The sequence below is a fragment of the Rutidosis leptorrhynchoides genome, chromosome 10, assembly GCF_046630445.1.
Source record: "Rutidosis leptorrhynchoides isolate AG116_Rl617_1_P2 chromosome 10, CSIRO_AGI_Rlap_v1, whole genome shotgun sequence".
In the NCBI taxonomy this organism is placed as follows: Eukaryota; Viridiplantae; Streptophyta; class Magnoliopsida; order Asterales; family Asteraceae; genus Rutidosis; species Rutidosis leptorrhynchoides.
In genome coordinates, this window is record NC_092342.1 from 258,738,481 (window position 1) to 258,748,935 (window position 10,455).

General features: G+C 34.6%; 1 protein-coding gene across 3 annotated transcripts; it reads right to left on the reverse strand.

The window, feature by feature from the left end:
- Nucleotides 1-216: 216 nt before the first annotated feature.
- LOC139872343 (protein ULTRAPETALA 1-like) lies at nucleotides 217-4,490 on the reverse strand. 3 transcript variants are annotated; one of them, XM_071860197.1, is made up of 4 exons: nucleotides 3,866-4,490; nucleotides 3,494-3,700; nucleotides 2,010-2,328; nucleotides 217-572 (listed from the first exon to the last, which is right to left on the reverse strand). In XM_071860197.1, exons 2-4 carry the CDS (start codon nucleotides 3,696-3,698, stop codon nucleotides 398-400), a joined length of 699 nt encoding a protein of 232 aa, XP_071716298.1. In that variant the 5' UTR covers nucleotides 3,699-3,700; nucleotides 3,866-4,490; the 3' UTR covers nucleotides 217-397. The 3 variants fall into 3 exon arrangements, with proteins under 3 accessions (XP_071716298.1, XP_071716297.1, XP_071716296.1); XM_071860196.1 differs by having other exon boundaries at nucleotides 3,494-3,724; XM_071860195.1 differs by having other exon boundaries at nucleotides 3,494-4,490.
- Nucleotides 4,491-10,455: the final 5,965 nt, after the last annotated feature.

Below are 10,455 nucleotides of genomic sequence, written 5' to 3' on the forward strand. Positions count from 1 at the left end.
TTCAACATTTCAAGTCTTACAATGGACAACCCAGCTAACAACAAAACAGAAACTATATGCTTGTTTTAAAACACTATTTACTCCATATATGTAATATTCTGATACTATCGCAATCTCAAAAATCTTCATTGTTTGGATCTTTTATATTGACTTCGTAATTTGCATGAATCTTTTATAAACTATTTTTGCATAAAAAATAGTACTAAGATACCACATTGAAGTCTCTAATCCAAAAACCATTAAATAATATGATGTAAACTTTCATTTAAATTAAATAAATTACGGGAATGAATTACCGTTAACTTTAATGATGATAATAATAAGAGTAATGAGAAGTACTGGTACATGATAGGATAAGGGGTCACCCACGCAGAGGCGCATGTATGTTATTTGCTTCCTAAGCGTTTGCGTTCATGGTGAAGTCAATGCAGGTCTGACAATCACAATCAGAAAAACGACAGGTGTCGCAACCGAAACAAACACAAGATGTGCAGCCTCTACAGGTTTGAGAACGCACACAGCCTCTGTACACTCTTCTGCTTGCTCGTTCCTCATCATCATCGCACGTAATCCTGAAACAGACGATGTGTATATATAGTCATATCATTACAGCAGCTAATCAGTTGCTACATGACTAAATTCAAAGTACATAAATTCACTTACAAAAACCATAAATAAATTCACCAATGTAGAAGAAACATGACATACAAGTTTGATGAACCTCAAGATCAAGCAGTAAAGTTTCAGTAAAACCGGAGTGCAAGAGCAATTATTGCAATAATGAGATGATGAACTAAATTTATAAGAGAATTTCCATATGCCTTCGATTGAGATAATTCTGCCCATTAAGGTTGAGGCCCAAGACACGTTGACGTGCATATTAGCATCATTCACAAAAAGTGTTACAGAACTCGGGATTACTCAGCGAGTACTCGGTTTTGGCAGCTCGGCAAGTACCAAGTCAAACTTGGTCAAACTCAGTCAAACTCGGCCAAAACTCGGGATTAATCGGAAATCGGTCAAAACTCGGTAAATCCGCCAAAATTGGTCAAAACCCAGCCAAAATCGGTCAAAGTCAAACTTATTCAACATCCGAATACTCCCTTGCGAGTAGCGATTTCTGCAACCTTGTTTACAAGTAACAAAGCTCGCAAATCGAATTGAAATTCAACATAGCAATCCATATATTATTAAAGCCGCATGCAAAACAAGATTATACTCGATAGCTAAAGTATTTAAAAAAAAAGGAAACATTACTACTCTTTTAAAATTACAGTACTCAATGAACACATGTTGGAAGTAAAGCTAAGAGAACATAATAATAATTAGAGGCGATAATTTCAACACAATCACAAAAAAAATAGTTGATTCCGGCCAACATGTCTAAACTCAAGACAAGGAAAAAACAAATGTTTGTTGGTCAACAGTCAACCAAACATGAACTGGCACATCTAAAGCTGTATTAAGAATTACCATTAGTTAAACCATCCAGGCATAGCCTGGGTGGCCACCAGGACTTCCAATGAAGCAAGAGGTCACGGGTTCGATTCCCTTCAAGGCAAAATACCTTGGGGCGAGCTCCATTTAGTGACTGATTGACTAGAGGATGCTTTACCTGGTAGCGGTGGAGGTCTGGCTTGCCGTTTACCCGGGGTTTACCAACTAAAGGGGAGCCATTATGGCTCGTCGCTAGGGGGTTCCCCGTAAAAAAAAAATAAATAAATAAAAATAAATAAAATAAAAGAATTACCATTAGTGAGTAGTGACCCAAACATGTTACCCAACCTGCCCATTAATCCTACCACCATCACTATTACTAATTTAATCCTTAATAGAAAATCACCAATTGTCAACGTGAAAAAAAATTAAAATCACAGTTGACTTTTTGTCGCAAAATATCAGTCATTCTTACAAAAAACATTAGTACTTTGCAGATATGCCTAAATCATTCAGTCTTGCAACAAACAGTGAGTCGACATGTAAAAATAGAGGGTAGGAAGGTGACGTACTTGTCGTAAGGCATATCGGAACACTTCCAATTAGCATCAATAAAAGCATCATGATAAGACTGACATTCTTCTTTAGTACGAAGTCGGAACCTTCTTTGCTTATTACATTGTGTGCACCTAAGAAACTCATCCCGGTGGCAAACCCGACCCGCTTGTGATCTGTTTGACCCATTACTCAAAGCTTGATTGTAATACTTCAAAAGTGCAGTTTTGAACAACGGAACTTTCTCTCCATCAACAATCACCCAAACGTTATTCTTCCATTTTCTTGATGTTTCCCTTCCAGAATGCTTCTCAAACGCAGCGGGGCTCAACTTGTCTGAAATTTTATAAAAATTACTTAATAAAACACACAAATTAAAATTTTATTATTAATATATTAAAACTAAATAAAGCAATGAAGACGATCACCAAAGGGCACGCCTATAAGGTTGTGGATTCAAGTCCAAAGGTAGACATACGTATATATAAAATAAAAAATCAAATAAAAAAATCAATGAAGATGATCACATTGTTTTAACTGCTCAAACCACCAGAGCTGTGGTGGTCTTTAATGGGCAGTAATGGCAATGAATGCAAAAATTTAAGGTATATGACAATCATAAAAAAAACTAGGTGCAATAACAAAAACCACCATTTGCTTCAATTTATAATTATTACAACAACCAAAGGCCTTGAATTTATATAAAACACTATATGACCAAATTGAATAATTTGCATGACGCAACATCAAACCAGGAACGGAAACATTAAATCCCTTGATGGCTAAAGAATATAAAACATAGTTTCTGCAGACTAAATAATGTATGCAAGGGACATGCTTCCTTAACCTCAGAGTAGTCAAAAAAAGCCAAGAGTGTGAGACTGTAAAACTCTAAAAGGTAGTCAACCGTCCTTATTAAGATGCCATCCAGCTATATATATTTTAACAAAACATTAACTATATAGCTATATCAGTTTTCTTAACATGTTATGCTTGCATTCCATTTTGATTGACATAAAAGTCAAACCATTAGCAAATTCATACAATGTACACTTGCAGCTAAGCATCGCATTTTATGGCTTCAGCTTAACATCAGTCTCAACAGTGTTAACAATCAAACATCAAACAATCATGTGTGTGAACAAATGCACAGAGAGACCAACTACGGAAACACAAAAGTATCCTATGATCATGTGTATGCCAACACTTATTACCATAGCATCATCATAACAATGATCAAGTACCCATCAATCACATGACCAACTACACAAAGTTTCAATTTTTGCGTACAGACACTAACGAGCAAAGATTAAGACACGATTATAACGTATAAAACATGAGTTCATAGCATCTAACAAAGTCACAATTTTCATTGACGCATATCATCATACACCTTACGCGTATAATTGTATAAACCACACAACCACAAAAAAAATGTGATTAAAACGCGCAATCACATTACATGCAAGTAGGTCTAAAGGGGTAATAAAAAGGGGGTGACCTTCGTCACAACCAGGGGTACATTCGCAGCTGATTTCCAGATCACCATTAATGAAAACCCTAAGTGTACCAACAGCATCGCCGTAACGATGGCTCGTGCACCCGCACGTGACCTCCACGTAATCATCGCCGCCATGTTTAAATCCCCACATCTCTTTCACTTCCTCATCGCTAAACATTGTCAAACCATTCACCGCATTCGCCATCTCTGTTATTTTCTCACACAAAAATACTGACACACACACGAAAGATAATATAATATAATAATAATAATAATTTATTTAATAATAAATATATAATTAAATAATTAATTAATAAAGTTTGTAACTTTATGATAAGAATCAAACAAAGAGTCAAAAAGATTCAAACATACTTAAAAGGGTATCTGAATATCTTATCAAGATTGTGTAAATTTAATCGTTACGTATGCATTTTTTCAACTGCGTGTTTATGTGTGTGCTAGTGTGTGAGATAGCGAGACCCAGAAGAACAGAGAAAGGAAAGAAATCAAAGATGAAATCTTTAACAAATATGCAGGAGATCTGATAATATAAAGGGTTAAAAGTGAGAGAGAAAACAAAAGGGTTTGTTTTTGGTTTGTGTGTGTATGCAGTGTGTGTATACGTGAGAGAGAGAAAAATAGAAAGAAAAAAAGGGTTGGGGTTTGTGAAATTGGTTGGTTTTGGGTTGGTGATGGGAGTTGTATTGAATGACGATGGATGAGCTGGCTGAATAAAAAAAGATGCAATCTTTTTGGAATATATGAAAGTACAGGGGGTAAAGTGTAAATTTATGTAAGTGAAATGCTGAGAACAGACTGCGTTTTTTGCATGACATGACCTGCAGATATGCTAGAGGATCATGAAACCATGTAAGATCGCACTTTATATTCCGTAAAATATGATCTCGGGTTCATAAATCTTTTCATAATCATCAAAAATTACATTTCAAAGGAAAAGAATCTTGAAATAATTAATACTTCTTTCCTTTTAGGCTATGGTAGGAAGAAGCTTTGATGGTTATCTATTTACAGGATGATTAATTACTTGGTTTATAATGAGATTTGTTTTGGTTAGTGTTGACCATTGACCAATAGCAACCACTGGTGCGAGTCTAGGTTCGAAAAATTGTGGTTGGTATTGGTTAAGGGGTCAAGAATTTGATGGGTGTGTTGGGTTTGTGGTTGTGTTTGCATATGGACTATGGTGTGGGTTTGATCTTTGAAGCGAAGAAGCCAGCCAGCATTTATATGGAAATTGAAGAAAGTTATAGAATCATCAAGTAAACTTTTTACACTTTGGTTTGGTAATGTTATTAAAATATTAAATTAAATTAATTAAAACTCGGTAATTGATTGTGAGTATATATTGTGTGTTATAATTCAGTAGGCTTATAACTACCTTTAGTGGTTTGATTCTTGATGTTATAATTCAGTAGGCTTATAACTACCTTTAGTGGTTTGATTCTTGATGTTATAATTCAGTAGGCTTATAACTACCTTTAGTGATTTGATTCTTGATTTAGAATACTAATAATGAAGTGTAAGAACAAAGATGATAATGGAGAGAAAGAAAGAAACACTTTGTAAGTGTGAGAAATGGTGCAAGTTTAATGCTTGCATTCATGAGTATTTATAGCCTAAAATCTCAATATAAAAATACATACTTTGTGTACCAAAATTGACTATATGTATACACCAAAATTGACTATCCATATCTATATTATTATTATTATTATAACACTCTCCCTTGGATAGCAATTTTATTTTGTTGAAGATCAACTATAAATTACTGCCTCGTTAAAAACCTTGCTAAAGAAAACCCAATGGGAAAAAACTTTAGCTAAGGGAAAAAGAGTGCAGCATGGAGTTGACTCCCCCTCAAGTAGACATCGCTTCAGCTGTTACATCTTTTGAACATGTCTCATGCCAATGTTATGAACGTGTGTTCTGAAAATAGCAGTTGGAAGTGCTTTCGTGAAAAGATCAGCAGAGTTTTTGCTAGATTGCACATATCTCATTTCAATCTGGTTGTCCTTAATGAGATTTTGAGTGTATGAGAAGAATCTAGGTGGTATGTGTTTTGTTCGGTCACTTTTGATATACCCTTCTTTCATCTGTGCTATGCAAGCTGCATTATCTTCATAGATAGTTGTTGGACTTTTATCGCGTTCTAGTCCACAAGAATCAGTAATGAGTTGTGTCATTGATCTCAACCAAAAACATTCTCGAGTAGCTTCATGTAATGCAATCACTTCGGCATGATTTGACGATGTAGCAACAAGTGTTTGTTTTTGAGAACGCCATGATATTGCAGTACCTCCATTTAGGAATACATATCCAGTTTGAGATTTAGCTTTATGTGGATCAGATAAATAACCTGCATCTGCATAACCAACCAAATCTTGTTTTGATTCGTTAGAATAAAATAATCCTAAATCAGTAGTTCCTCGAAGGTATCGAAATATGTGTTTGATCCCATTCCAGTGTCTTTTGGTAGGAGCAGAGCTGAACCTTGCCAACAAATTAACTGCAAAAGAAATGTCAGGTCTTGTACAATTTGTAAGATACATAAGAGCTCCAATTGCACTAAGATATGGTACTTCTGGTCCAAGAATGTCTTCTTGATCTTCACATGGACGGAATGGATCAGCTTCAACATTGAGTGATCTAACAACCATAGGAGTACTTAATGGTTTTGCCTTGTCCATATTGAAACGTTTCAAAATCTTTTCAGTATATGTTGTTTGATGTACAAGTAAACCATTAGGCATATGCTCAATTTGTAAACCAAGACAATACTTGGTTTTTCCGAGATCTTTCATTTCAAATTCTTCCTTTAGAAGTTGAATGGCTTCATGGATCTCTTTATTTGTACCTATGATGTTAAGATCATCAACATAAACAGCTATGATCACATATCCGGATGTTGTTTTCTTAATGAAAACACAAGGGCAAGTAAGATTATTTGTATACCCTTTGCTTATCAAGTAATCACTTAATCGGTTATACCACATACGTCCCGATTGTTTTAACCCATATAAAGATCTTTGTAATTTAATCGAATACATTTCTTTGGGTTTTGCATTTGATGCTTCTGGTACCTTAAATCCTTCAGGTATCTTCATATATATATCACTATCAAGTGATCCATATAGGTAAGCAGTCACAACATCCATGAGATGCATTTCTAAATTTTTAGAAACTGCCAGACTGATTAAGTACCTAAAAGTAATTGCATCCATAACAGGGGAATAAGTTTCTTCATAATCAATTCCTGGTCTTTGAGAAAAACCTTGAGCTACAAGTCTAGCTTTATACCTTGTAACTTCATTTTTCTCATTTCTTTTTCGGACAAAAATCCATCTGTATCCTACAGGTTTCACATCTTTAGGAGTGAGAATGATGGATCCGAAAACTTTTCTTTTATTGAGTGATTCTAATTCAGCTCGTATTGCTTCTTTCCATTGAGCCCAATCATGTCTATTTTGACATTCAACCATAGATGTTGGTTCTGGATCATCATCATTATTCATGATGTCATATGCAACATTAAATGAAAATTTCTCATCAAGATTTTTCATTTCATTTCGGTTCCATAATATTTTTGAATATGCATAATTGATTGCAATTTCTGTATTGACATCATCAATCTCCTCTGCAGTAGGAGTACTGATTTGTGGTTCTTCTTGAACACTTTCTTTTACTTCATTATCAGCTGATTTTCTTTTTCGAGGATTTTTATCCTTTGAACCAATTGGTCTTCCACGTTTCTGACGTGGCAAAGATTCATGAGTGACGTTATTGCCAGCTTTTGGAATTTCAATTCGAGCTGGAGTATTTACTGCTGGTATATATGATTTTGTCACCGTTTTTGTATCTGTAAATGCATCAGGCAATTGATTTGCAAGTTCTTGTATATGCATTATCTTTTGAACTTCTGTCTCGCATTCTTTTGTGCGAGGATCAAGATACTTTAATTGAGGTTCACACCATGAAACATCATTTTCTTTATTTTTCATTTCTCCCCCTAATCTAGGGAACAATGTTTCATTAAAATGACAATCAGCAAAACGTGCTGTAAAAACGTCACCTGTCATAGGTTCAATATACCTTAATATTGAAGATGTTTCATATCCAACATATATTCCCAACCTCCTTTGAGGACCCATTTTTGTACGTTGTGGTGTCGCAATTGGAACATACACTGCACAACCAAATGTTCTAAGATGGGAAATATTTGGCTCTTGACCAAAAGCAAGTTGTAGGGGGGAATATTTATGACTTGCACTTGGTCTGATGCGAATCAATGCAGCAGCATGTAAAATTGCATGACCCCATATAGATACAGGGAGTTTTGTTCTCATTATCAATGGTCTAGCGATTAATTGTAAACGTTTAATCAATGACTCGGCTAAACCATTTTGTGTATGCACATGAGCAACAGAATGTTCAACAACAATTCCTATAGACATGCAATAGTCATTAAATGCTTGAGATGTAAATTCACCAGCATTATCAAGTCTCACCCTTTTAATGGTGTAATCAGGAAAATGAGCTCTCAATTTAATAATTTGGGCAAGAAATTTTGCAAATGCCACATTACGGCTTGATAACAGACAAACATGAGACCATCTGCTAGATGCGTCTATTAGAACCATGAAATATCTAAATGGTCCACATGGTGGATGAATTGGTCCACATATATCACCTTGAATTCTTTCAAGAAACATTGGTGATTCTTTCTCAACCTTAAGTGGTGAGGGTCTAGTTATCAATTTTCCAAGAGAGCAAGATGTACATGGAACCATTGTATCATGATGGATTTTTCTATCCTTTAGTGGATGTCCATGAGTACATTCAATAATCCTTTTCATCATTGTTGATCCTGGATGGCCTAATCTGTTATGTCATAAACTGAATACACCAGGATCAATATATTTTTCGTTAACTACCATATGTATTTCTGGTACATTTATATGTGTATAATGTAATCCAGAACTAAGTCTTGGCAGTTTTTCAACCACATGACTCTTGTCAGTGATACTTAAATATTTCTCATTTTCTGTTGTCACTGACTGATAATCATACCCGTTAAGGTATATGTCGGAGAAACTCAATAAATTTCTGATTGACTTGGGAGAAAATAAGGCATCATTTATTAAAAATTTTGTACCATTTGGTAGTATGAAATTTGCCTTTCCTATCCCTTTTATCAAGTTAGCAGGTCCTGATATTGTATGTATAGTTCCTTCCGTTGGTTTTAGATCAATAAAATATTTCTCGGATTTAAGTATAGTGTGTGTAGTTCCACTGTCTGCTATACAGAGATCTCCACCACTTGATTGATGTTGTATTCCAGCAAAATTCATATTGAACTTTATATATAAGAAATAAATAGTGAGTACATTAATATTACACAATATTTTAAACGCAAATAGATAGTACTGAAACATTTAGCAAACATAATGACAAAGACAGACGATATTAAATCGTTTATTTTTCAAAAGACACGCAACTTAAACATTCAAGAAATCTTCATATAAATCAGATGGTTTCTCAGTGACTGTTGGATCAATATTATCCACAAAATTTACTTCCTTTTCTTTACCTTTCAGCGAATCCTGATACATCTTAACAAGATGTTTAGATGTTCGGCAAGTATTAGCCCAGTGGCCCATTCTACCACATCTGTAGCAAGATTCTTCAGAATTTTTAGAAGAATTTTCTTCAACATCTTGTTTAATGGGCTTGTTTTGTGGTTGATATTTATATTTTCGTGGATTACTATTTCTTTGACCACCACGGCCACGACCACGTCCACGCCCATTACCATTACCATAAGGATGGTTTCTACCATAGTTATGGCTTTTGGCATGATGATGGTGATGGTTATTATAACCACGATCTTGCCCGCGTCCTTGTCCCTGTTTATAATTATTTGCAGTATTTGCTTCAGGGATTGCAAGTGTACCAGTAGGACGGGATTGCTGATTTTTCATTAATAGCTCATCATTTTGCTCTGCAACTAAGAGATATGAATTAAGTTCAGGATATGTTTTGAACTTTAGCATTCTCAAATTTCTTTGCACTGTGATGTTTGCAGCATTCATTGTGGAGAAAGTTTTCTCCATCATGTCTGCATCACTAATTTCATGTCCACAGAATTTAAGTTGTGAACATGTATTATACAGAGCTGAGCTGTATTCATTTACTTTCTTAAAGTCTTGGAACCTTAATGTTCTCCATTGTTCCATTGCAGCTGGAAGTAAAATTTCTCTTTGATTATTGAATCTGCTTTTGAGACCTTCCCATAAAACATGGGGATCTTCTACAGTCACATAATTATTTTGTAAGCATTCATCAATATGTTGATGAATAAAGCAACATGCCGTAGCTTGTTCTTTTTCAGAACAAGTGTTGTTTTCATTTATGGTTTCAAGAATGCCCATTGATTTAAGATGCATTTTTACTTTTATAACCCATGGCATGTAGTTGTTTCCAGTTGATTCTAAAGGAGTAAATTTAAGCTTTTCCAGATTCGACATTTTCTATTATCAAAAATTAAAACAAACATCATGATAAATTAGAGTCAATTTATATTCATAAGTATATAAACATTAAACATAAATTTAATATAACATAAATGATAAGTAGGTGACAGTGTCGACCATGTGTAAGCAATCATAAATAAATGTTATATAAAAAAAATATAAATATTAGTAAACATAAATGAAAATTTGGCGACAGTGTCGACCATATATTTTTTCAGGTGGTATAACCGACCTATATCATTCTGGTGGTATAACCGACCATATATCATTTTGGTGGTATAACCGACCATATATCATTTTGGTGGTATAACCGACCATATATCATTTTGGTGGCAGAGCCAACCATATTTAGTATTAAGATTATCGTGCTGATAACGTGTTATAATTCAGTAGGCTTATAACTACCTTTAG

Coding starts and splice junctions, on each gene's coding strand:
- LOC139872343 (XM_071860197.1), bottom strand. CDS start 3,698: ATGGCGAATGCGGTGAATGGTTTGACAATGTTTAGCGATGAGGAAGTG. Junction 2,329..3,493: donor TACCCCTGGTTGTGACGAAG/GTCACCCCCTTT, acceptor ATAAAATTTCAG/ACAAGTTGAGCCCCGCTGCG. Junction 573..2,009: donor TCCGATATGCCTTACGACAA/GTACGTCACCTT, acceptor CGTCTGTTTCAG/GATTACGTGCGATGATGATG.